General features: G+C 38.9%; 1 protein-coding gene across 1 annotated transcript; it reads right to left on the bottom strand.

Moving 5' to 3' along the window:
• Positions 1 to 1293: 1293 nt before the first annotated feature.
• On the bottom strand, positions 1294 to 26726 carry LOC137193142 (radixin-like). The gene is made up of 14 exons (XM_067604372.1): positions 26655 to 26726; positions 19683 to 19766; positions 14643 to 14738; positions 14410 to 14532; positions 13813 to 13964; positions 13433 to 13516; positions 13069 to 13215; positions 11619 to 11715; positions 11367 to 11530; positions 9879 to 10009; positions 6675 to 6835; positions 5993 to 6085; positions 3725 to 3934; positions 1294 to 2473 (listed from the first exon to the last, which is right to left on the bottom strand). Exons 1-14 carry the CDS (start codon positions 26709 to 26711, stop codon positions 2309 to 2311), a joined length of 1764 nt encoding a protein of 587 aa, XP_067460473.1. The 5' UTR covers positions 26712 to 26726; the 3' UTR covers positions 1294 to 2308.
• Between the last annotated feature and the right edge of the window lie 230 nt (positions 26727 to 26956).

Here is a 26956-nt window from a genome sequence, read left to right as displayed (position 1 = left end):
CAGAAAGCATTGGCATTGAAAAAAAAACCCTCTTCAGGGACCAAAGCCAACTAAAAGGATTTGTATTGCTTTCCAGTGTCTCTCCTGCTCAGGTCAATGGTGGTTAAATTAAACCAAAATAAGGGGAAGATATTGTGTTAAGTGTTTGACCATTGCTGTTTCACGATGTGACCTGTGGCAGATGAGTTTCATTCCAAAAGACGAACCAGGGCCAGGTGCCAAAAACCCAAAGCTGTCAGTATACAGCTGTGCTGATTGAAAAGGTATATTGATTAAGCTCAGTCAAATTGTGTTTCAAAATACCTACTTTACTTTTCACTGCAATACCAACAGAACGTATTGCTTTAAGCTAATACTGGACTTGAAAGAGTTCTATATATGTGCGCAAATCTTCCGTCAATTTAAGAAAAAAAAAAAAAGAAAGAAAAAAACCTGAGTACAGGTCGATTCCATCCTGAGTTGTCTATTTGATAGGCGATGATCAAATTAAGTGTTGTGATATCTGCTTTTCGCCGTTAGAGTTTTACCTGTCATTAAAAGTGTCTTGGCTGTTTTTTGAATGGGTTACATGTCATTGTGGAGTGGGTCCCTTCAGACCTTTGTGCTATTGAGCCGTGAAACTCAACTGAGCTTTAGGCAATGAAACCCAAGAAAAGCACAAAAAACAAACCTTTGATACCAACAGAATTTGGGGAACTGTGGCCAAATGAGACATGTTGACTGTTGATGTTTGATGTAAAAGTGAGCAATAAAAGCCCTTCTCTTTTCATGTTGTCTGGTCTGTCTTTCCTTCCTTTCAGGTCCGGTTCCTTATTGGCTCTTCAATGTTACTTTGCATATAAGTTTAGAAGAACTGTTTTTGGTGTTGATTGCATTTAATAAATCATATACTGTTAGTTCTTAATACTAAACACCAATTCTCTCTGTAGAAATTTGCAAAATCAGATGATGGTTCTGTGGGTAAATACCTTTCAACAAAACATTTTTTTTGACAGAACAAATAATTTTAATATTTTTAGTAACACAAATAAATGTGCCAATGCAGAGTAATATTGACTGTCAATAAGAATATGTGAATGAGTTTGCTCTTGCTGTTATTTGAAAGATCTGTCTGCTGTATCTGCTAGCAGGGACGAGTGTCTGTGTGAGCTGAGAAAGTCAATGATGTTATCTAATCATTCATTAACATTTTCTCATGTTATTGAAAAAATGCTTCATTATGCTGTTACACTGCTGTGCCTGACCAATTTGCAGACAAGTCAACAACAGAGAAGTGTAAAAAGACAAACCGGATTCTCAAGCAGCAAATTCAGGGTTTCATTGAGTTTTATACATTTTTAGTTTTTTATACTGACTCTGTGCGTCAGGTTTGAACAGGTATGTCTAACACAACATCCTCTATCAATAAATCCAGCTGTACCATCAACGACCTCAGTCAGGACCTTAAGATCATACTGTAGCTGCATAGTTGGAAATATAAATTCATTCTTTATTGTGAGGCAAAATATATATTTCAACAAATGTCTCAATGGATGGAGAATGCCAGCACAGTAAGAATGTAAAATCAGCAAATTTAGTTTGCATAACTGTTTGCTCACATCTGTCAGAGTGAGCATTTGCAAACACAGCCATTTAGGAAGCTAGCTGATGCAACATTAACAGATCAATGACAGTAATTGCAGAACTGAACAGGCTAACGTTCCCAACACTAAATGACAAAAGGTAATAATACTAGATGGGAAGGAAATGAGACGAATAAGGCGTTTTTAAAAACAAATTATTTAAATTGTTCAACTGATGACAAGAGAAGTAAAAGTAAGGTACAGATATTAAAGCTTTACGGACAAGCGTGCCGGCGACATCAACAAGCTACAAATGGCCATTTTATTCTGTTGAGTAAAAGCACAATATCAACCAATTCTGTCCAGTCTCTCATCGCTCCTGCTGTTGTTTAATTATCATTCATGCAAGCCTTAACATTGTCCGTATTGTACAAGGGAGAGGTCCATGTTTGACAGGACATGTTGTGTACTATTTTTCCGACGGATAAAAACATGTGTGCTTTGTTGGGGTGGGGGCGGAGCTCTAAAAAGCAGGTAGCAGTGTGATTGGCCAACCGCTGCTAGGCAGAGCTTTGGCGAGGCTGAAGCTACAAAGCCCATTGGCCAGTCTTTCTCCTTGGTAGAAAAAAAAGCAGGAGTTCCTGGGGTGGCAGCAGGTTTTGGGCTTTACGAGGAAAGTGAGGCGTTGACATGGCAACGAGACTGACTGTCCCCCTTCATCGTTGTGGTCCACCCTTCAACCCCACTCACATGGACTCGAACTCATCAATACGCTGCTTGGTGTTGCCCTGGCGGATCTGGCGCAGGGTTTTGTACTTGTCTCTGCCTGCCTTGACATTTTCAGCGTGCAGCATGTCGTTCTGTGTTTTCTTGCTGTCATCTCTCGCCTCGGCCAACTCCGAACTAAGAGCCTGGTGAAGACAGACACAGAGATGAAGAAAATGATAAAGAATTGCACCACAGTATGATTTGATTAAGGCACCACTAGGGACCAGATGGGACCTGTCAGGCCAAGCTTTTTGAAACATCACATTTGAAATAAAAATGTAAATAATTGTGCTACATTAGACAAATCATTGTATTTGCGTCTAATAGCCTCTAATAACATCTCTATTAGGCCAGGCTTTAAATGTAAGAGCACAGGGTAGTCATACTGAAACATTTTCACTATGTGGCAACAGTGTTGTCTGAGAAAATGTACAGTTCCTGTATATGTTTGGATTTCTTGTTAGTTTTATATTTTGATTTTCACTCGATTCAGCCAATATATCAAAAATTGAAGCACATCATAATGCATCATGCCTTTCATTTTTGTCAAAATTGGACCAGTGATATCTCATGGATGGATGGAGTGAACTGATCATGCTATGGAAAGTTGTTTTGAGGAGGTCACTTGTCCTCCGAGCTGAAAATAATTAGAAAAAATCCACTCAGAGAGAAATGCATGGCATTTTCATATGTTTTAAGCTATAGTCAGGAAGAGTGAAAACAAAGCTCTGCACTTTCACATCAGAGCCATCATTGCATGTTTAATTTCTGTTGATTAAGTGTAGGAAACTAAAGATAAATTACGTCAGATAAATCAGATTCAGCTTGATTTCAAGTTTCCAGGTGCTTTACAGCAAATTTCAGGACATGTGTGTACATGTGTACTGTAAATATAAAATGATCTAGTGGGAACTGAGGAACCAAGGACATTATAAGTAATATCACAAGCAGTTTTATTACAGTTAGTTACAATAAGATCAGGAGCTAAATGTTTTTCTCCTATGTTGAGCATGCACTATACTATATTTATATATTATATATATACACTATATATTGAGTTAATACTCAATAAGATAAATAATAATGTTACAAGTTGCTTCACTGCAGCCAGACACTGTGTGGTGCAGCAGTCCTCCCCTTACTAACTGAAAATGATATGTTGTCTCAGTTTTTGCTAAATATTGAAAATTATTTGTGAATCTACTGTATGATTCATGATCTCCACCTAATTATACTTTAGAAAGGCAGGATTCCACCTTGAAAATGATTTCTTGTAGGAGTTTGTTTTTCTCATGGGGCCATCTGTGTTTAATGCCTGACTGCAAACCACATGTCCTTAAATAAAATAATAAAGTTTCTTTTATTATCCTTCCACTCTTGCACTGCTTCTCTACCTGTAGCTGTTTCTTGACACGTTCGTTCTTCTGTGCCTCGGTAATGCGTTCCTCTTCACTGCGGTGGCTGGTGACGCCGTCGCTGAGCAGCTCGGCGCTCGCCTCGGCATTGGTCTCGTCATGCTCATCGTGTTCTGGTGCCGGAGGAGACGTCATGGCCATCTTCAGCTCCTCCCTGGTTTTCTCCAGGTCCTCCTGTGCTGCCAGAGCCTGGAAAGAACAAACAATAATAATTATAGAGAGACACAGACCAACACGTTTACACATGTTATTCAATAAGATATGGACAGATGTGCACACACTTACATAAAGACATACGCACTCACACCACTGCTACCAACTGATTTTGTATGCATATGACTTTGTATTTTTTTCAGATTTTGATTCTTCACTTCTTCATGCTTTGATTCTTTTTCAGGGAACAAAAATCTGTGTGTCTTTATACTGGAAATGTATGCAATTTGTCTTCTAAACCTGCCTCCTGTGTACAGATACTATGTTCTTTGTATTTATTCCCTGCAACACGTAGAATCCATCTATAATATTCCAAACTATAGAATGAAACTTGCTGAAAAGACCTACAAGATACAGTATGTGCAAATGAAACTACTGACTGTGACAACAATGGGAAGATTTGTTTTCTATTTGTTTTGAAAATATCCTTTCCAATTATTTTTGGAGACAAGTTTCCACTCGGGTTGTGATTCTTGTGTATCTTGTGTTACTTTTTATTTGTGATGACTCCCTTTAAATTCACCAACCAGCACTTTGTGTGGCACTTCTAAGTGTATGACAATTACATTTAAAGCTTTTAAATACAAAAAAGTCTCATAAAAAAGCAGCATGTCCCCAAGCTTAACTTGTTTTGCCTGAAACTCTTCAACCTATTACATTTAATATTTACTTAATATTATACATTATGTACTTAATTTACTTAATATTGTATATTAAGTAGTAATATTGTAATTCTGCTTCTCTGTATTGCAGTTCCACTCTGTGCATACATCACCAAATTCCTGTCTATCTGTCATTTTCTTGTTTCCTATTAAAAATGTTTGTGGAGTTTTTCTTTACTGAATCGAGTGTCTGCAAACAGATTTCAAACAGAGACAAATTTGTGATTTCAGGCTACATAAATAAAATTCTCTTGACTTAAACCCATGAATGACTAGCTGATATGCACCAAGAGTGAAGCACCACTTACTATACACAGAGGCCTAAGAATGGAAGTTAATGTAGTTCATATTAGGGGCAGTAGATTTGAGCGGTTCCCATCTAATACTGTGACTGTATGTATGAATACAGGCCTGATAAACCTAATGCTGAGATTTATACATGCATGTATTTTTATGCCTTGCTTACACAGTGACAGGGTCAGGTGGTTTGTGAAAAATTATAATCATGTCAACATAAGAATTATATATTCATTGGCTAAGTACACCTCTTGGAAGATATGTGATAATTTATGGAATATGGTCCCTATAATCTTTGGAGTATATATGAAAACTGGTGTGGGTTAGGCTTCTTTGCATAGTAAGTGGTGCTTGTGACGTTGCTAATCTTTGATTGTTAGAAGCACTGCAGCTTGTCTACACTACCATTCTGAAATGTGTTAAGCTGTGTTTTTGGTAAAAAACTGGAGTATGTTTGCTGCTTTTTTCTTTCCACCAGTTTATTCTGAATATGGAAGCTTTTTGCAAGGCACCTCTACTCTGGAAAAAGCTGTTTGGTCCTCTGTCATATCACTTTAAATGAACTGTTAAACAAAGTGCCAGCATCATCATTTAACTTAACTTAGTAGCAGCTGTGCACTGGCAAATGTTTCGCGGTCTCCGGGCTGCTGTTAATGTATGTAACAACATGGCTGCAACTACTGGTATGATGTCATGTGAGTACGATTTATTAACTGCCTTGATGTAGAGCCAAATGCCCCGACTGATGAAACATTTCCAGATCAGCATGTGCTGCAAGAGCAAATCAAACAATGATGGTTTTGTATGCGAGTTCTCACACTTGGGAACACACACAGATCTCTCTTTGATATCCACACTACAAACCACAGACATCATCACACACACATCCAACACACTGACTCTACATACACTAGTCTATTAAACATACCATATTAATTGGTTTTTTTTTCTTCCACGTGAAAATTTTATTTCCAGATTTTTTCTCAAAAATAAAAGCAGAGATAATGAGCCCAAACATACAACAACAAATAAACACATCACACATACACACACACATACACAGGCGTGATGTTACCTTGTGTTGCCACTCTGTTGCATCCTCTTCTTTTTTCCTCTTGGCTTCTTCAAGCAGAGCGATTTTGGCAGTGAACTCTGCTAACTCAGCAGCCTGTCAACAGTAACAAGACATGCTGGTCAAAAGTTACCAAATTTGAATTCAATGTGATGTCTAACAAACATCCAAAAACCCAAAGATATTCAATTTACAATAATATGACAAAAACAGACCACTTAATTGATTTTAAGTATATTTTAAAGGTGTAAAAACAAGAATAACTGAGGTTAAAAAAGAGAAATAATACAGAATAAAGAGAAGAATAAATAGATACATGAAATAATTGAAAGAACTGATTGATGTCTTAATCTTGGGATTAAATATGGTCACTTATTGGTGATTAAAAGCTTAGCACAATGATTGCTTCAACACAAATAGCCTTCCTACAAACTGATGCATTGCCTTTCTGGATAAAAGCATTAGTTGCATTAATGCAAGTTGTCTGTATACATGTGATAAATCCTGCTCCACTGGTTCAATGTGTATGTGTGCGTGTGTGAGGAAGTTATTATTTACAGACGGATGAAAATATATAAAGAAAAAACCTGAATAAATGATGTGCGGAGAAACGTAATGAATGACAGTTTGATTAAATATCTGGGAGCAGCTGCTTTTTGTGTGATTTGCATGTGAGCACAGGTACCAGTTGTTCCTGGGTCTTCATCTGGTCGGCAGCCTGTTGAGCCAGCGCTGCCTTGGCCTCCTCTGCTGCCTGCCTCTCCTTCTCCAGCCTCTCCGCCTCCTCCTTCGCCCGCCTCCTCTCCTGCTCCAACTCCAGCGCCTTGCGAGTCTGCTCCTCCAGCTCTGCACGCAAACACACACACAGACACGTAAATATACGGATTTCAGAAGCGTAAGCTCATTAACCTGTGAGACCCTTACAGAATGCAATAGGAAAAACATCATGTAAATGCTGCACATTCTCTTAATTATCCTAATGAAGTTATATCAGAGTTTCACACATGAATGATCTCATTTAACTGCTTGTCCGTTCATTTACATTCAGATGTAACTGTGTTTTTCTTGTACTTCAGAATGGGTGTGGACTTTTAACTAGCATATGAACAAACTCCTGATAGAAGACAAGTGTAATTATGGGTAAACTGACTTCCAAACCACGTAGCTGCAGAACAACTTAGACGTAACACTCAAATGTTTAATTCACTAAATCAAATTTAGTTCTTGTTCAAGTTACAGTGAGAGGAACCATAGATCTGGAGGAGCGGGGCTACATACTCAATCAGTATGTACTGCACACTGCCGACTAAATGAAAGACTAAATGAAAGATTGAAAGGTATTATTTGGATAGACTGATCACATATTGGGGATCAGTGGTTACTTTCTTGCCTAAAAAGATATAAAAACTCTAATAAAATGTGTTCTATGCAGTTGGAACATACTAAATACTCAATTTGACATCATAGTATGAATAGTACATTAGTATGCGATTCTGGACACAGCCCTTGACTCTTCTATCAAGAAGTAAAAGAAAAATGAAAAAATTAAAGCAGCAGATTCTGAGATATCCTGACTTTGTCTCTTGTTTGGATCATGCTCACTTCTTTCAAACCCCACATCTCCAGTTCATAATGCAGACTTTCTGCTAGACTTTCTGAGTCTCAAACCCAAACTTAGATAACCTGGATGACATAATCAGGATTATTTTTTCAAACTCCCTTCAGAGCCACAGAAGACATTGTACAACTGTTTTCACAGACTGAATACCAATAAACTAAACTTCACATGTGAAATTAAGTTAAGTCCCATGGAGTGACACTCAGGTGTGATCATTTTGATATTTGAATCAAATTCATTGTTAATTGTGTGCAGGTTAAAACCAACTTTATTGTGCGTTCAGGCAGTTCTAACAGATTTAGAACTTGACTTGACAGTTTTGTCTGCTCTGATGTGAATATTCTGTCTTATTTGAAACACCCTGCTGGTGGAGTTGAGGCTTGAAAAATTTTCATATTTTTCTTTTTTATGTAATCACAGTAAAAAGCGTTCTGCTGCCTGAGGCTGCTTCTCCCTGTCTGTGTTGGAGCCTTCACTTTATGCAAATTCACAACAGGAGATAAGATGTTTGGCTTCACACAAACAAGCAGGCATATTTGGGACTGTGTGTTATTCATGGCTGACATTTAACAGACATGAGTCTTGCAGTGTCCGTGACCAGCTGCACTCAGTGAAAATCAAACACAGAAGTGTTTAGACAAGATTAACACATCACCTTTGCAACTGCTGTAACATGCAAATCAGGGTTTAAATGTCATTTGTGGTTACTTTATGTTGCAAACTTTAGACTTTTGGCTGGGCTACATGGCATTCCCAATTATTTTTTGAAAAAAAAAGAAGATAAAGAAGAAAGAGACTCGTAAACATGTACTGTACATATGAACACATTTGAAACGTTTGGATAATAGTGCCAATATGCAATATGATACTTGACATTTGATTACTGATGCCAAAACTTTTTTTGATACCTCACTTTGTCAAATGTTAAATGTTGTCTAAACACAGGCAGCCATACAAGAAAATAAAATACAATGAAATAGAAAAAAAGGCAAAATTATTGTCTAAACTAAAAACTAACTGATCAAAAATCAGTAAACAAGCCCATGAATCTGATACCAACTTTCAATACAAGGTCATTTTTGATATGTGATTGTAGGGACACATTTTGGTTTGTACCAAAAAGTACGGAGGTTCCATTTCCAACTTTAACAAAGACAAATATCAATTGTATTCATGTGGTTTTGATTCAGTTTTATTTTGATCGATGAAGGAGAGAAACTAGAAATACGCCTCGTGGTTGTATGTCTCTGCCAACCAGTCAAGTTGGAGTTTACATCCATGTTCTGACTCATATAATATTTGTAGTGAAGACTCTGAAGGACTGCAATAAAAGGTATTAAGTGTATTTTTTGGTGAAATGGAAGTTATCACTAGATTGACATATATGATTCCAGTGAATAATGTCCAGTGAGAAACATGTTGTCTTCACTTAGAGACTATTTCTACAGACGACTGATAGAGAACTTTGTCACATGGCACAACTATAATCACTGAAGCTCATTATCAGCAAAACCAATGAGCTTACGGTGGACTACAAAAAGAACAGGATGCCCCCCTGTACTGGTTGTCATCCAGGGAGAGGAAGTGGAAGACTAGGGCTGTGCAATGTGACCGAAATCTCATATCCCGATATAGCTCCTTTCATATGCCAATAACAATACATATCACAATATAGCACATTTTCAGTAAATTCAATGAATAAATAGTTTCTGGTCTGTGTCCCACCCAACCCTTTTGAATATAAAATGTCATCATTTCATCATTATTCTATTAGACATTTGTGTGACACCTTGTCATAATTAGCGTATGAATTCTTGAGTTATGGCCTGAACCGTGTTTTGTGAGGTCATAACTGAGCTCCGAGGTTAAGACCAAAGTCAAACCAGAGTTATTCTTTAACCTTCCAATGGCTTTTTGAAAAAGTGAGGACTTCATAAAAAAGTCATGACTCTCATGGTCTAAAGCTCAAATTTGGCTCTAACAAGAAGTAAGCTCACACACACACACACACACACACACACACACACACACACACACACACACACAAAACTTCATTTTTCTGGTTGGGAAGATTTAAGGACTGAGAACTTCATCCTTTTTAAGTTGAAATCAAAGTATCAGAATTATGAGCGTGCGACTTTTAATTATCGTTTTTATGGGGAAGGTTAAAGTCTAAGAACGATTTTCTCAACTTCAGACTTCATCATCTGACTTTGAAGGGTGAGTTTGTTTCGAGAGTCAGAGCGTACACATGTAGCGTTGGTGGCGTACCTTTCTGAGCTCTCTGTGTCTGCTCTTCAATCTGCCTCAGCCTCTCGATCAGTTCGTCCTTCTCTCGCTCTATCCGCTCCTTCTCCTTCTCTGCGTGCTCCCGTTTCTTCTTCTCATTCTCCAGCTGTGCTCTGTCAAGATGACAATGACCGTCACACACACACACACACACACACACAAACACAAACACACACACAGTGACTTCTCACTTCATTTGAAGTTATACGCTGTGAAAATAGTCAACGTGAAATTTCATGGAATGTCTGTATTGAGTCAAGACTTTTTCCTGATGCTGTGTCAGCTGTTTTGTTTTTATACACATCTTCCCCTATTAAGCGTATACATACCAACGCAGCTATACAAACATAAAAAAGCAGAAATGAATACAGCACACTGATGACTTTGAAAAACAAACATCAGATCCTCGTCTCACACACTGATCCATAGAGATGGAAACTTTGTCTGCTGCTTACTGTGTTCAGAGCTGTTTGTTATTGGTCAACTGATTACTTTGGCATGTGCATATGTGTCATTGGGCAGTATAATATAGTGTTTAGGAAAAGGGCTACAACTAATGAGTATTACTATTATTGATTAATCTGTAGATTATTTTCTTGATCAATCGATTAGTTGTTTGGTCCATAAAATGTCAGAAAATGGTGAAAAATGTTTTTAACTGTTTCCCAAAGTCCAAAATGACGTCCTCTAATGTCATGTTTTGTCCACAACAGTCCACAACCCAAAGATATTTAGTTTATTATCACAGAGGACTAAAGAAACCAGAAAATACTTACATGTGTTAAGCTGGAATCAAAGAATTTGGACATTTTCTTCATAAAAATGACTCAAAACAATCGATTATCAAAACAGTTGGTGATTAATTTAATTTAATTTAATTTAATTTAATTTAATTTAAAACATTTCACTTATCATTACCATCTGAGGTTGTGTTTCATGCCAATCATAGCAATGTGCTTCCTAATGTAACCACAGCAGCTCTGCAGACTGTATAAGGAACATGAGCTGTGTTTCCATGCAACACTGCCCCCTGTTGCTCACTAAGCTTTATTGATGAATTTCCACTTGAAACATCAGCTCATATTTGCTCAGTCAAAGCATCGTGCATGTTTAGGATGAATAAACATGGAGGGAACTGACCTCTAACCCAACCTGCAGTCATTCATTTCAACTAAGCAGGGACATGAAGTGATTTAATTAATGACATAAATGCCAAAAAAGGTTTATGCAGTATGACAATGTTACAACTTACACATTATGATAAAGACTACTTGAATATGTGTGCGTGTGTTTGTTTTCATATCCACGCATTTGCACATGTGTGCCAGTGTGTACAGTGTGTGGTGTGTTGTGAAATCTATTAGGAATACACTATGGAATACTAGGAAAAACAGGAGAACCATAATTTCTAGCAGGAAAAAACAGAAGATATCGCTTCAAGTCCTGAGGAAGAAAAAGCAGGTACTGTACCTCTCCATCTGTTTGTGGTGCTTCTCCTCTCTGGCCTGAGCCTTCATCTGCTGCACCTCGATGGTGTCGGGCTTCCTCCTTCTCATGTACAGCTCATGGTTCCCCATACATAACGCCAGGATGCGCTTATTGATCCGCAACCGCGGGGCGTAAAACACAAAGTCCTATGTGGGAGACACAGAGGACATGACAGTGTAAGTGCCCAAAAATATATTTGAAAAATCCACAAGCACCCTTTATTCCAACACTTACTGGAGCTTTCTTGTCGATGGGCTTGATGACAAACTTCTTGTCGTTGAAGGAAATGTTTCTGATCTCACTCCAGGGGAAGCCGATTTTTGGTGACAACCTGAGGAAGCAGGGACCAGATTATATGAGGGATTAATAGATAGATGAATGATTCACCTCTGAACTCTTTGTCTGAAAACTTTCACATGCGCATGCTTTGGTAGTTCCAAATACACAACAATGATTTTCAAATGTTGGGTTTGAGTGTTTTCATGTTTTACTTTTCATTCATCAATTTGTTGTTTGTGGTTAACTCTGGACAATGAAGATGATTTTTTGGGTTGTTCATCAGCTGTGCTGTTCAACACCACAAGATGGCACTGTTGTCAAATTAATGCAATCCAAGGCTATCCAGGGAGCTTTCACATATATTCAGCAGCTACAGCAGTAGCCACGTTACAAAATAGTACTTTATTTTGTATTTTATTGGATATTACACCTTAAAAACACATAACTGCATTGCAATATAAAAAATCATGAAAGTGATTCCAGATCTTCTGAACAGATCTGCGAGGATGTTCAAATGTCCCTGAACAAGTGCTGCTTTGACAAAACCACCAGTCTGATGAGTGTGACATATTAAATTTTTAACACACACATTTATCTGCTCATATAGTATATACTTCCTGGTTTCTTCCTCTGTGGTATATTCTGTATTACACTTTGTATTTAATGTTACAAATGCATTTTGTAGAGATATATTTTCAAACACAGCAGAGATCTTATTTATTCAGATTTTCTTTTTGTTTAAGAGCTTAAGTGCATAATGTGGACTCAATAAGACATATTACTATTTCATAAAATTTTATACATAAGATTTATTCTTCCAAATATGGTTGTCTGTTGTAATCAAGCTGTGACTTATTTGCAGTGATGGATCAGCTGTGACTTCAACTATGCGAGTAGGCGTTATTGTCATTAAGAGCATCTTCTCTTGTGGTTTCATTTTCTTCTTCTTTGTTTTCTGTTTTCAGTTTTGATGGGTTGATAATCACATCAACTAGACCGCTGCTTCCCAGACTTGTTTTCTTAAAATGAACCAATGTCTCCTCTGACTCCTTCTTACATGTTGCATAAGTCACTGAGATTAGAGCAGTTCCCCCAAAGAGTGATTACATGTTAATAAATAATTAAAGGCCTGAGTTGATAAAACTATTCAGTATTTTACAAGGACATGAAAAGACTAAAGCAGTAGCAGAATGTTAACAGAAAGTACATTTACTCAATTACTGTACTTCAGCACAAGTAACATGTACTTGTACTTTATACTTCCTCTACATGCAAAATATATCATCAATTTATAAAGTATGATGCATAGTATTGAGGTATGAAATGATAATAAATTAACGTAAGTAACCTACAAAACTCTCTAAGTATGTAGCCATGTATATCTGTGTGTGTGTGTGTTGGTTACTTGTCTTCGTGTTCGTAGATGTTGAGCCCGAGGGCGTCGACCCCCAGCCACAGTTCTGTGCCTTTCTTGTTTTTAATTTCAAAGTAGTTGACGCCGTACATCTCCAGGTCCTGAGCGATCTTTAGATACTCCATCATTGCGTCCTCCCTGCGCGCACACACACACAAACACACACACACACACACACACACACAATGGTAAACAGACAGATTGACACGTGCATTTAGGAGTCACTGTCTTCAAAATCTTAATCCTCAAACTCCTATTATACAGCAATTTACCCCCCCCCCTCTCTCCATCTCTTGCGCTCTCTCTCTCTCTTTCTCTCTCACACACACACAAACACACTCACACACTCACTCACCTGAGCATGCTTCTGTGTTCCTCGTGCCAGGTCTGTATTCTGTCCTCCCACTGTTCCTTTGTCAGCTTGTGTTGCTCCAGAACTCTAAAGGACACACACACACACAAACAATATTTGTAATATCAGAGGGTAGCTGTGGCTGAGGAGGTTGAGCAGGTCGTCCACTGATCGCAGGGTCAGCTAAGGTAGAAAAGCATGATGTAAGTTCAGTCTATTAACCATTTTCATGAAATTGATACTATTCTCATGCTGTTGTTTTACATTCAGTGTCATATTTTAACTGATCCTAAAATGCGCTTCGCATAAAGTCTGAACATAGTAACTTAGGGGCTATAGAATCCATCTCCATCACTAGTATAGTATAGTGTGTGTGTGTGTACCTCTGTGGCAGCAGCCGGTCGGAGGCAAGGTAGCCAGGCTTGTGAAGGTCTTTGTTGTAGTCGCCATACTTTGCCTGGACAGCGTAGGAGGCCAACAGCACAGCCGTCTCTGGAGGACAGTAGTTCTCATCATTCAGAATAGCTTCCTTCACCTGCAGGTAGGACACACACACACACACACACACGCACACACACACACACACACATGCACACACACACACACACTCAGCTGGGTATCATCTGAGTTGGTATTGTATTGCCAATACAATACCTGAGTTTCAGTACCAATACCAAGGATGTACAGTTTAAAAAAAAGTTTTCAAACATTAAATGCTAAACTAAATATTGCAAGTTTTTGTTTTTAAACCAGTAACTATCTGATCAATAATGATCAATAATGATCAATAATGATCAATAATGCCAATTTGACAGTTGGCAAATTCTCTTAAGACCAAAAATGTCAGACACACACTAACACTATAGCTTTAAATGACAGCTCAATTTTCTGAACATGTCCAACTTATGTCACTATCATTTTGGCTGACTTTACCACTAAAACGTGTTGGCAGGCACTGTGATCTATGAGCTGTCCAGTACCTGCAGGAAGAAGAGTTTCTGGGTGATCTCCTGGATGAGTTCCTCAGAAACGTCCTCTGGAAAGAACTTTGCTCTGAACTTGAACTGCAGAGGGTTCTCCTTCTTTACATCCTGCTGTGTCACCTGGAGAGAACCAACACCCACACATGACTTTATTAAGATATAATTCGAGTAAACTAGATGTGTTGGATGGGGCAGAAAGTGTTTGAGCGGTTGTGTTCAGAGTCTCTTGCCTTCTTGTTGAGCTTCAGCCACGTGATGTAGCCTTTACTGTCTGTGTACTGCAGGCCGAAGAACCAGACCTCCCTCAGACCCACTGTCTTCACCACCTGAAACCAGACAAATGCTTTTTGTTTGCACCACCTTACAGGATTTTATAATCACTTCAAAGAGGTACATTTTTATTCTATTCTCTTGTAGTTTTTATTTTATTCTCACTTGTAGTTGAGATTTGAGGAGGTGTAAATGATGTCATAAAACATGTAATGATTTTTAGCTTCTGTGGAACATGAACTGTATTTTATGCAAAAAAAAAATCCTATTAAAGGACCGGTTCACAAATTTTCAAGTGTGTCTTAAAACAGGTGTCCTTAAGTCAGCTGTCCATATAAACACAGAAAGAGGTTTTCCTCGCTGTGTGTCCACACAGTCATTTAGTGCAAAAATGCTTTTAAAAGTTGATGTGAAGCTTATATGAGGCTTCGGCAGTCTGAGTTAGTCATATCAAGTGGATATCTGACACATTTACAGCTTGAGATAGAGGCTGTGCATCATCTCAACCATGGAGTCATTTATTGACTTTAACTATATCAAGTGATCACCACTAATTTTGCTGTGAAATACTGTTTGTGTCACAACTTCAGGGTCAGATTGTTATGACACATTGGTTTTACACACAGACAAAAGCTGAATATTAAGTACAAGGAAAAATACACAAGTAATCATGCTAAAAGGATGTTGAAACCAGAAGAAAGTAAGTGGACACCTGAGCATTACACCCTGAACATCTGATTCCAAAACCATGAGCATTAATCTGCTGCTACACTCTTCTGGGAAGACTTCCCGACAGATTTTGAAAGCTGGCTGCAAGGATTTACTCCCATTCATCCACAAGAGCATCACTGAGGTCAGCCACCGGCTTTGTGTACAGAGGCATTGTCATATTGAAACAGGAAAGGGCCTTCCCCAAACTGCTGCCAAAAAGTTGGAGGCACACTATTGTCTAAAATATCATTGTACGTTGTGGCTGATCTGCTCCCCAAGGTGACTCTCTGCCTGCTTTGATTCTTTACCCTTCACCTTCCGTACCGTCTTTAAAGACATGCTCACATGCTTTGTCATTCACAAACCGCTGTCCCATTTACAAAGACAGAGAGTGACAGAGAGAGAGAGAGAGAGAGAGAGAGAGAGAGAGAGAGAGAGAGCCTGAGGGGATGTGGACGCTTACTCAGACTAATGTGATTTACACAGTCAATACGATGGCACTCACTACCATATAATTAACTCTCTCTCACACATTCACACTAGACACACACACATAAAAAAAAAAAACTACTTGCGTAATCGAAAATAATCACACTCGTAAAACAAATTCGAGAAACACCTTTAAAAAAAAACACGTTGTTGCAATGTTAACTGTGCAATCAGTTACATTTGCAAACACACCCCCCCCCACACACACACACACACAACAGGGCCTCCAGTGGGGATGGGAATGCGGTATGCAGAGAGCTCAGCATGCAGATTTAAAAATGAAGGCTCAGAATGTGGATAAATGATTTTGGAGCTTCGGGATGAGAGAGAAGAGGAATAATAAGTGTTAGAGAGAAGAGGAATAGGACTCCTTACTTTCATATCAAATGAAAACACTTTGGTTTGTACAGACTGCTGTAAAAGTGTGTTTGCTTTGTGCTCCATCAAAGCGTTCATGTTCAGATGCAGGCTTACATGTCGGTGTTTGGCTCAATTTGATTAAAAAGCTTTCCTAAGCCCCTAACCCCTTTTATCATTGTGTGTGTTTGAGTGAGCTTATGGGTGTTTATATTTAGCTCTGCGGCCTCTATATCAATGGACCCCTCTCTTCATTCATCTGAATCTGCACCGTTTAAAAATGAAACGGCTTTCAGGACTAACTGTTTCTTGCATGACGCATTATCAGAGAGAGCTCACTATTCACTGCTGGACATGTGACTTCCTGTTTGAGCATATGAAGCCGGTTGCTTTTTGATATCTATACTGAGCATCACATTCGGTATCAGTCACGTGTTCACAGTTCACTGAATATGTCATGACAAGCTTACTCAATGCAGACAGAAAACTGAAACCTTCTTTATCCCGAATGTGAAGGACACAACCGGTGGATGTTGAAAAACTTCACGTACGCGATAACGCTCTTTACTTTCATGCTGGCAGTCATTCTGAAACAGTGCCGTTTTCAAAAAGGGGATATGTACAGTATGATATCTACACCTATTTTTAGTTGATGATGGAAACTTTACAGCAACACCCACCACTGAGGTCTATGGTTCTTCTGCAGCTGTCAGCTCACTCATTTTCCACCTTCTGTCTCTTCTCCATTCTCCACAGGAGTCAGTGGGCCTCATTCTCCTGCTTACAAAAACCTTGTCTCTTTTACTATCTTCTTTTTTATCAATTAACTGATTAAAATAATTCAATTTGCACTGTTATAAAACAGAGCAAAGTATGATATTTCACATTTGAGGAGCTGTAACCTATGAATGTATTTTTTTTTTGCTTGATGAATGATTTAAAACCAGTAACCAACTTTCTGTCAATCAACTAATGGATTAATCAACTGATTGTTTCAATAACCCTAAACCCTTCAACCTGCATCACAGCCAAACTTATTGCACATTTTCCCAACGTTCTGTTCACTCTTGCTCAACAGGAAAATCTACAGCTGGATTCAATGACAGACACGATATAACAGAAAGATTAATTAATGATGCACATTAGGGCTGAAACTAATGATTATCTATTGTCGATTGATCGCTTAAGTCTATAAACAAATCTGAAAATTTGTGAAGAATCATTATTTCCCAGAGTTCCCTGAGTCCAAGGTGACATCTTCAAATTGCTTTTTTTGTCAAATCAACAGTCTGAAACCCAAATCTAGACAGTTTAAACAATATTTATCAGAGAAAAGCAGTCATTCTGTTCTGGAGAAGCTGAAATCAGAGAATATTTGGAAGTTTGTGACTGAAAAAACTTGATCGACTAATCAAATGACTCATCATTGCAACTCAAGTGAAAATAGCCATTGGTTGCACCCCTAAACTAGACACTGAAACCTTATTATTACAGAATACATTATTCTGCACAATACAGTGCAAACTAGATTAAGAAATCAGTTTTTATTTACATTAAAATGTCTCACCTCATTTTTAGAGACTCTAAACATACACAGTGAAAGACCTCTCGTTAAATACATTCACCCGTTTCATGCACACACACACACACACACACACACACACACACACACACACACACACACATACTGTCGGGCAGCATCGTACATTCGTACATCGACATTTGATAGCTTGTTGCTATGACGATGCACGGGCACAGCAAGCTAAAACATTCAGATCTGATGAGTCAGTCTGTGTTTCATGGATAGAAAAAGGAAAGGAGATTCGGTTTCTGTATGAGAGGGAGAGAGGGAAGAAGAAACTGTATGAGAGAACTCAAGAGAAAGAGAAAGTAAAAGTGAGAAGGTGAGTGAGTGTAATACTGTGTGTGTGTGTGTGTGTGTGTGTGTGTGTGTGTGTGTGTGTGTGCCAGGACTGTTAATACAGCCAAGATATAGCTCTCTAATATTATAATATATCAGATTGAATAATTGTATCCAGTCAGCTATAGAATCAGGTTCTACTGTATGGAAGTTAATTAGGAACAAAACTGCTGAGAGAGCACAAAACAAGTTAAAAAGGACTAGTTCACCCAAATAACAAAAAGACACATTTTCTCACTTATATCTGATGATACCTGGGTGAGGTTTTGAGATATTATATTCAGTTCTAAGTGAGGAATTTCTGTGTTGCCTAATTTCCATCTCTGATCCCTGTTTCTCTTGTCCTGTCAATTAAGCAGCTTCGAATTGAACTGAAATTAGTAGAGAGAGTTGGAGCTGAAACAGAAAAGAGCCTCCATTCACCTTGCAGACCTGACAGCAGGAAGAGGTCAGCACATGGCATTAGTGTAGGATAACGTGTGTGTGTGTGTGTGTATGTGTGTGTGTTGATGGGAAAGCAGTAGATGACTCAGCATTAGAGGATCCAACCATGGCTTCTTTCCAGTGCCTCACACACAGACACACACACACACACACACGGCTGTATGCTCATTCGGATAATCATCATCAGTTTCCTACCCTATCAATGTTCAACATGAATCAATAACACAGTTTAACACAGTTCGATCTCAGTCAGGGGTTGTTGAAAGAATTCTTCCACCGTGTTTGATCCGGTCGATAAAGTCTGTTTAATGTAGCCGATGATTTATCAATTTTTTATCAATTTATTCTCAGACTCACATAGTTTATATTGCTCCACTTCAGGCATCATGGAGGCACAACTAAGAAATGTAGAAGCTGGAATTTCTCATTTTTGGATGTCTCAGTTTGACACAATTTTCCATTTCATGTAGCCCTGAGGGGACTCTCTACTCTTGCGTAGCCTCATGTCATGATCTAATCTGATATGACAGAGGTATTGTTATATTCACTTTTCTCGTGTAGCCTTGGGAGCTTTTCCATGATTTGATCTCATACTAAAAAGCAGAACGCAGACAAAAGAGCAACAACAACCGCAGAAAACATTTACAGCCTGAAATGAAACAACACTGAAAGCTGCCCTTTCACTTCCCTGACAGTACACACACACACACACACACACACACACACACACAATCCATCCAACACTTACGTACATCCACTGTCTCTCGGTTTAGACAAAGAGAGCTCTGTCTGTCTTTTCTGTACAACCCAAACCCAGCCACGCAGCCGCTGGCACACACACACACACACACACTCATGTCCAGAAATGCTTTTCATTTGTAATCGACAACAAACGATGTGATTCTTTGGACCAGTCACGGAGTTCACTTAGAAAAACCAAACATGAAGATGAATTCTGACTCTCTGCTCCCGTCTAGCGGTGGTGGTTTTTTGCACCCTTCCACCTGCTGTACAAGTTATGGTCCTCACATTGTATGAATGTACTGTATGTGTGTGTGTGTGTGTGTGTGTCTCTTACCTGGTCAAAGAGCTGTTTGCCTGTCGTGTTGGGCTGGATGGCAAACTCCAGCTCAGCGTCCATGGTGGTGACGCGTACATTGATCTGCAAAACACAAAGAAATAATTTGCTTTAAAGCTAAGAGAGCTGAGATTATAGTTCCTACTGTGGCTCACATTGGGGCTCGTGGATTTTTATTGTTTTACACACATTTTTACTGTAAAACGGATTCTGCTACACTCTGTAAATTCAACCATTTGTGACACATCCTGATATTATATCAAGTTTCCTGCAGAATTTAACACATTTTTTGACTTACTATCACAGAAAATGCAAGACTGGGTGGAAAGCAGTGAGAACACTGACAGTATAGAAGATCATAATCTAAAACAGATTTTCAACATCCTCTATTTGCTCTCATAGAGCTTTTATGGTTTGTAATCTCTCTTGGAACAGGAAATGAGGGCCAGTATGTATGAAGCAAGTGTAAAACTGAATTCTCAGTTGCTTTAATAATAGAATCAAGAATAAATGTCATAAATGTATGAATGTCACAACGTGTTAAGACTCGGTTGCAGTGCCTGTGATCCTAAACCTTAACTAAAATTCTGTTCTGAAAGACAAACCAACCATGTACTCTGATCTCTGCATCACTATTTTACTGTTTGTAATCGAGGACATGAAATTCATTTTACTGCTGTGCTCGCTGTGAGGGCGTCAGCTGAATATTGAAAATGTAAGAGCGGATCTGTGAGGTTTGGTATGCAGCATGCAAAGATGATATAGCACACATACTGGCACACACATGTATATGATGATCCACACGTTATGAACCTGGTGAACTTAGACATATATTAAAAGGAGCATGACACAGTGTTAGACAGTATTCACTGATCACTGAGTTTGAATGGTGGAGACTGGATGAAATTTGTACCAAAGAGGTTCAGAATGCTGGAAATTTTGAGAGTTTACACCACAGAACATGGTAAAGAAAATAACTATTTTAAAAAAAGTGTAGTAGTAGTGAATGCAAGAGAAAAGGTGTAGTAGAGTGTGGGAATTCTTAGTAACAGATGAAACTAAATGTGTCAAATTAAAGTGAATAATAAATAAAAGAGTAAATGTGCAGAGGAGATGGGTGGAGTGGCAAACAAAGAAGACGTGGATGTGCTTAAAGGATGACTCCACCTGCGTTCCTTTCCGGGTTTTTCAGATGGAAGCGCCCACTCAGCCGTTAGCAAAAAGCAGTGACGTGGGTTAGCGCTGATTCCCCCTCACACACACACACACTCATACCCTGACAGTGTCTTCCTAACATACTCGCTCACTGTACAAGCACGAAAAATTGTCCAGATATACTATGATGTTGCATCGCTGAGTGTATGAGATGTTTATAAATGCACTGGATGGAGCGGAGTGGAGGGACAGACAGCTGCTGAGTGCTGGGAGCTCTGGAGGTCCAGCTGGAGCTTCGGGACAAATAACACCCGCTAGTCACACCGGACTCTGCTCTGATCCAGAGCTGTTTACTGGCAGGAGAAGAGCTCAGTTTATTTTTTAAACTTAGAGTGCTCAGTCCATCTCTGTGGCTACTGGCTAGGTGGGCTAGAGGGTTTATACAACATCATCATGCACTTACATCAGGTCATGTGGGAAAAAGTTTTTAGAAGGGCTTGGGAAAATAGCATTTTGACGCTAAAATATGTGCATTTTGACCAAAACTTGAATTTTTGGATTTGAATATATATGGAACACTAATGTGAAGCTACAGAATGATATAAAAACCCCAAAAACTCAAAAAACAACGTCCCTGCCCTTCAAGATAACTGTGAAAGTCCAAAACAAATTTTGAAGGAAAGTGGGAAAGGGGTAACGCTTATGACCTACTGTGACTCTCTACTGGTGGGACAGTCTGTGCCAAGTGTGTGTGTGTGTGTCCTCTTATCAGCCTTCTATAAATACTCTTCGCACATAGCGAACACACACAAACACACACCCTCTGTATTACAGCCTGTGTCCATGTAAGGCGCAGGCTGTTTACGCTGCTCATCCTTCTGCCAAGAAGCTACAGAGAGGAGTTTGTTTTCACTTTGCTCTAATGAGAGAACATCATTAGGAGAACTCTCAGCCTTTCCAGCTGCCTAACCTTAAATACTAATTAACTGTAATTAATTCCCCAGAACTTCCCACACATATATTTTAACTGTAACGTGACAATAAACTGTCTACTGCATGTGAGATGAGAGAGAAGAGAGACGGCCGTGCAGAGATGTGAAGACCTCCTTAGAGACCAGAAACTAAGGAACAGGAACTATGAGGAGAGTGACTTCTGCTTTAAGAAGTGTTTCTACTGGCTCTTCAGGGTCTACAGGCCCTTTGTACTGCAGCTTTGAACTGACTGAGTGAAACTTTGCACCAGAGCAACCACAACAACCAATTTGTGGATTATGAGCTCTAACTTATTTTGGTCAAGAGAAATCTTCTTTAAAGTTTTGTTTTCATCATTTTTCTCTCTTGCATAATCATATAATCATATAATCCATATATCTTTGATAATGTGAATGTTGTTCTATATCATTAAGGTAGAGGTAATGAATAAACCCTTCTTAGACTTTTTTTCCATGCACGTTTTCCAGGATATTTTTATGTTTTTTGATTCCTTGTGCAAATAAACTGAACTCAAATATAGGCACATCATTTTGAATTATTCATAATGATAATAAAATGAATGTTTTCTTGCCACTGGGAAGGCAGCAGTGAGGTGCTGCAAGCAAACTGGTGTAGAAAGGGATTCTGGGAGATATGCAGCCTGCCGTGACTGACGGAGCATCTGGAAACGTCGTTCAGGAGAGCTGCCACATCAACACCTGAGCAATTTTGAAGTGAAACTTGAATATTCATGTAAGTTATCAGCACAAGGCTTTGTATTGAAATGTGTGTGTGTGTGTGTGTGTGTGTGTGTGTGTGTGTGTGTGTGCATACTATGTAACTCATGAAATCATGAGACCGTCAAGCTTCAGACCAGCAGCAGAGTAGAAAGCAGACCAGTATTTTCATCCCTTTGGGGCTCTGTTCAGAATACTGAACACACACACAGACAAATGTGTGATTACATACTTAGGTGCCATGTGTGTGTGTGTGTGTGTCTGTGTGTGTGGTTCCATCACTTCCCAATGCAAGTCTAATACATTACACTGTGATGTGGTGCGCTGCAGTAAGCAGACCCAGCTGCAGTGAAATCAACTGACTCTGTCCTCAAGTAACCCTGACAGAGAGCAAGAGAGCCACACAGAGGATGGCAGGAGGTAACAATAGTACTGTAACAACTGGTAACCTGCCGTAGGGAGAAAACTGCTGCATCAGTCTGGTGTGTGTATGTGTGTGTGTGTGTGTGTTTGAGAGGGAGACAAAGACAGACAGACAGATAACGCCTGAGGTGAACACAGTGCATCAATCATAAGAAATCATCAGTCAGACAACACATGACACTCAGCCAGCTCAGCTGACCTGAAACATATATACAATGCAATGACTACACACATGCACACACAAACAAATGCAGACAAAAGGCAAAGCACTCTACCCACAATCCTGCCCTCTCTACACACACACACACACACACACACACACATATACCATACAACACATTTGAACCAGATCTTGCAGATGAATCCTTTAAAGTTGGTTAATACACTGTTGTGATCTGTTTCTGGCATTTCTGTACCACAATTTCTTGAACAAGCTGCATCCTACCACCAACAATCCACCAAAATTACAATCCTAAAGACAAACTATGGGTCATACATACACGTATCTACACACCCATCCTGTGGAAGCACTCTTCACACAGACTGGTTTTGTCTTGCAGAGCACAATACTGTCATCTGATAGAGACAGACAGAGTAAACTAAAACACTGAGAAGACTGTCCTTTGTTCATTATGTTCACATGTACATAATTTAACCGTCACCTGATTATCATGCTTGAGTTATTGAAACTAGTGCAGTGCTGTTCAAAATCTGCCTGTTCAGAACGGGCCAGTTGCTTGACCTCCAGCCGCTACTTCAATGTACAGAAAAATGAATACGGTTGATGTGAGGTGTGAATGAGTATATACACCAACAACATGATATAAACTAACATTCTATTATACACAGGTGTTATAAATAATAAGTACTCTTATAGTAAATAAATGTTCTTTGGGCTCTTAAACCATTTATTTTCTGTTCCTTCAGTTCAGATTTGAGTGAGTATGTTTGCTCCAAAGATTTGTACTTTGTCTTCACAATTGCTACAGTCTCAGAGCATGTGAGACAAACTGGTTTTGAACTGCCCATGGGAAGTATTTCCTTCATTTTACACACATATACAGTCATTGTGTATTGGGCTGTGAGTGCTTCAAAAACACTGGTAACCTACATTCAGCCATGTACCTGAACGCCTCCTGTGTAGTCACTCACTGCTGATCTGCTAAATATGCTGCTAACACTACGCTTTCCATCTATAGATGGGGTAAGACTGTCTATTCTTGATTAAAAGCTCTGTTTTCACTGTCTACTTTCTCTTTTTAGAGCACTTTTCTCTGACTCCTGTCACGCCTTGGTCTCTGTGACATGATGGAGTCAGTCGCAGAGCTCTGAGCCCAATGTAATAATGTGTATGTGTGTGTGTGTGTGTGTGTGTTCTTGTGCTTCTACTTAAATCAGATGTTTTCAGAGGGAATGCATTAGCACACATGATTTGATTTTATGTTAGAGAGGTATATGTGGAGAAGTGTGTATCTGCATCATGCATTCATCTAAGTCAGACGCATCACAAACAGCAACCTTGCATAGTATTGTGTCTGTGTGTGTGTGTGTGTGTGTGTAGAAGTGTATGTTCTGCATTTGAACACCACGTCAGTGTTTGTACAGTAGATGTATGGGAAGGCAACCATATGGTAGTGTGTGTGTATGTGTGTGTGTGTGTGTGTGTGTGTGTGTGTGTGTGTGTGTGTGTGTGTGTGTGTGTGTGTGTGTGTGTGTGTATGTCTGCGCCACAGTGAAACAGACATCTGTGTACGGGAACGCAGCCATATGTTGGCCTTACATGTAAATACAATAGTACTCACACACCACATGGCGTCTTTCTGCGTGCACATCATAGTATGTCATGTGTCTCCGTATTCTGACTGTTACGGTTGCCACAGCAACACCCTTCTGACTGATTTTAAAGCAATTGCCTTAAAAGCCTTGTGGACATCCTAATGAGGGATTTAAACACCTGACAGGGTGACCTACAGCGGATTGACCCCTCTTGAGGTTAGATACAAGTTAAACACTTCAACAGAGAGACAACAGCACAACATGAGAACAATAATGTTGTTAAATTAGTAATTACTGTTAAATTAGTAAGGGCTGCAAGTTATGTTTTATTACATTACTGATTAATCTGTGGATTGTTTTTTTGATTAATAAACAATAAAATGTCAGACAAGAGTCCAAGGTGCCATCTTCAAATTGCTAGTTTTGTCCAACCAAAAGACCTACAGCTAAAGATGTTTGAGAAGTTGAAACCACTGAATATTTGAATTTTTTGCTTAGAAAATGACTTATATGATTAATCAATTATCAACTGTTGTAGAATGATTTTCTGTCTATCGACTAATTGATCAGCAAATTTAACATTTCAACTTTACAATTAATCTGACATGTATTTTTGTGATTAACTGAAAAAATACCCTGTAAAATTGCAGCGGTCCTCAAAAACTGCCCTGTAACAACATCTATTTGCCAACATCTGCAAACACACAGAGCTTTAAATTCTAACCATGATCCAATTAAGCCTGAGTTACAAATGAATGTCTATAAAATGACGTACAAGACATCTCATATTTTCCAGTTAGAGTGATAAATATTACATCTTGGATTTTAACTCTCTACGTTATAAAAAAAAAAGCTTAAAAAGCTTAAAAGCTGTGTTCAAAAGTGTTGGCCTGAGTAAAAAAAACAATAGTCGAGAAACGAACACAAGCAAACACCACGCTATTCTGTGTGTGTGTGTGTGTATGTGTTTGTGTGTGCTTGAGTGTGACTGCTGGACACAGATACAGAATGAGAGCAACATGTCTTCCAGCTGATAGCAGCTGAACGTTAAGAGATAAAGCAGGCGGTCTCAGCCCGTCCACTGACCACAATCCTCTCTGTTACTCTACTGCTACTGCTGCTTGTTGGTCATATGTCAGAGACATATTAAATATCTTTTTATGTTGCACAGAGAACCTATCTTGATCTCTTGCTTTTTTCATATATGGAAGAGAAAAAATACTTGTTACTATTATTTGTGATAGTAGTAACACTGTAGGAAATCATTTAACCATAATGCCTCTGCCTCTATTTATGCTCCTAGTACGACTTTTATCAGTGTGTCTACCACTCCGACAAAAACAAAAACTGCTACTAATACTGCCAGGTTAAAAAACACAACATGGGCCAGTAGCAGAAATATATTATACTTTTTCACAGCAGTGGCTTATGGACGCTGGCAGGTAAACTGCATTTATGACAAAAGAGGAAAGATGGCCCACACATGGCCCAGTGACTCCTTACTGCTGACTTCAGCCTGCTTACTATGAAGAGCCTCTGCAAGCTGAGAATTTATTTAATTGAATTCTGAATTTAATTCATTTAGGTAATTGGAACTTGTAAGGCAATGGAAACACAAACAAACAAATAAAACCCTAATGTCTGGCATGTGTAAAGCAACAACATGAACAACAAAAAAAAAAGATTTACTCCAATAGAGAGGGGATGACTTTCGTTAAAGATCCCCTCCAGACAGATATTAAGACAAAATGACTCTGCTGGGAACAATAATCTGTGTCTGACATGGTTTTTCCACAAAAAAAAGTATAATTACCACTTTAAAAACTTTAAAATGACATCTACTCCTTTGCCCTCATTAAATATTCCATAATCTATGAATATGTAAATATATTTCACTTCATAACTTTACCTGCCGGACACAAGATGTCTTCTGTAAAGTCCGCTTTAAAGACACTGCAAAGTTCATTCTCAGTGTTTGTGCACTGGAGGCTTCAAGTTTCCATATCACACTTTTGTAAGTTGAATACTGGACCAGGATTGGTTCCAAACTAGTTGTGATGTCACAGATCCTGCTCATAGACCGACCAGTTAAAATCTACTTTCAATGAGCACAGATAAACTTTCCTCCCTCAGCAGACGAGCGTGAAAACGGTCTTCTAGTGTCAGACTCTGCACACACGTCATTCTGCACAGTGAAGCTAAAACATTCAA

This window comes from Thunnus thynnus, chromosome 11, assembly GCF_963924715.1.
Source record: "Thunnus thynnus chromosome 11, fThuThy2.1, whole genome shotgun sequence".
Lineage (NCBI taxonomy): Eukaryota > Metazoa > Chordata > Actinopteri > Scombriformes > Scombridae > Thunnus > Thunnus thynnus.
This window is presented reverse-complemented; position numbering and strand designations above follow the sequence as displayed.

What these genes read in the sequence shown, in the direction of transcription:
- LOC137193142 (XM_067604372.1), bottom strand. Translation starts at nt 26,711, where the DNA reads ATGAACTTTGCAGTGTCTTTAAAGCGGACTTTACAGAAGACATCTTGT. An exon ending in GCAAACAGCTCTTTGACCAG is followed by an intron (nt 14,739 to 19,682) that starts GTAAGAGACACA and finishes GTCTGGTTTCAG; the next exon opens with GTGGTGAAGACAGTGGGTCT. An exon ending in GGCTGAAGCTCAACAAGAAG is followed by an intron (nt 14,533 to 14,642) that starts GCAAGAGACTCT and finishes GGTTCTCTCCAG; the next exon opens with GTGACACAGCAGGATGTAAA.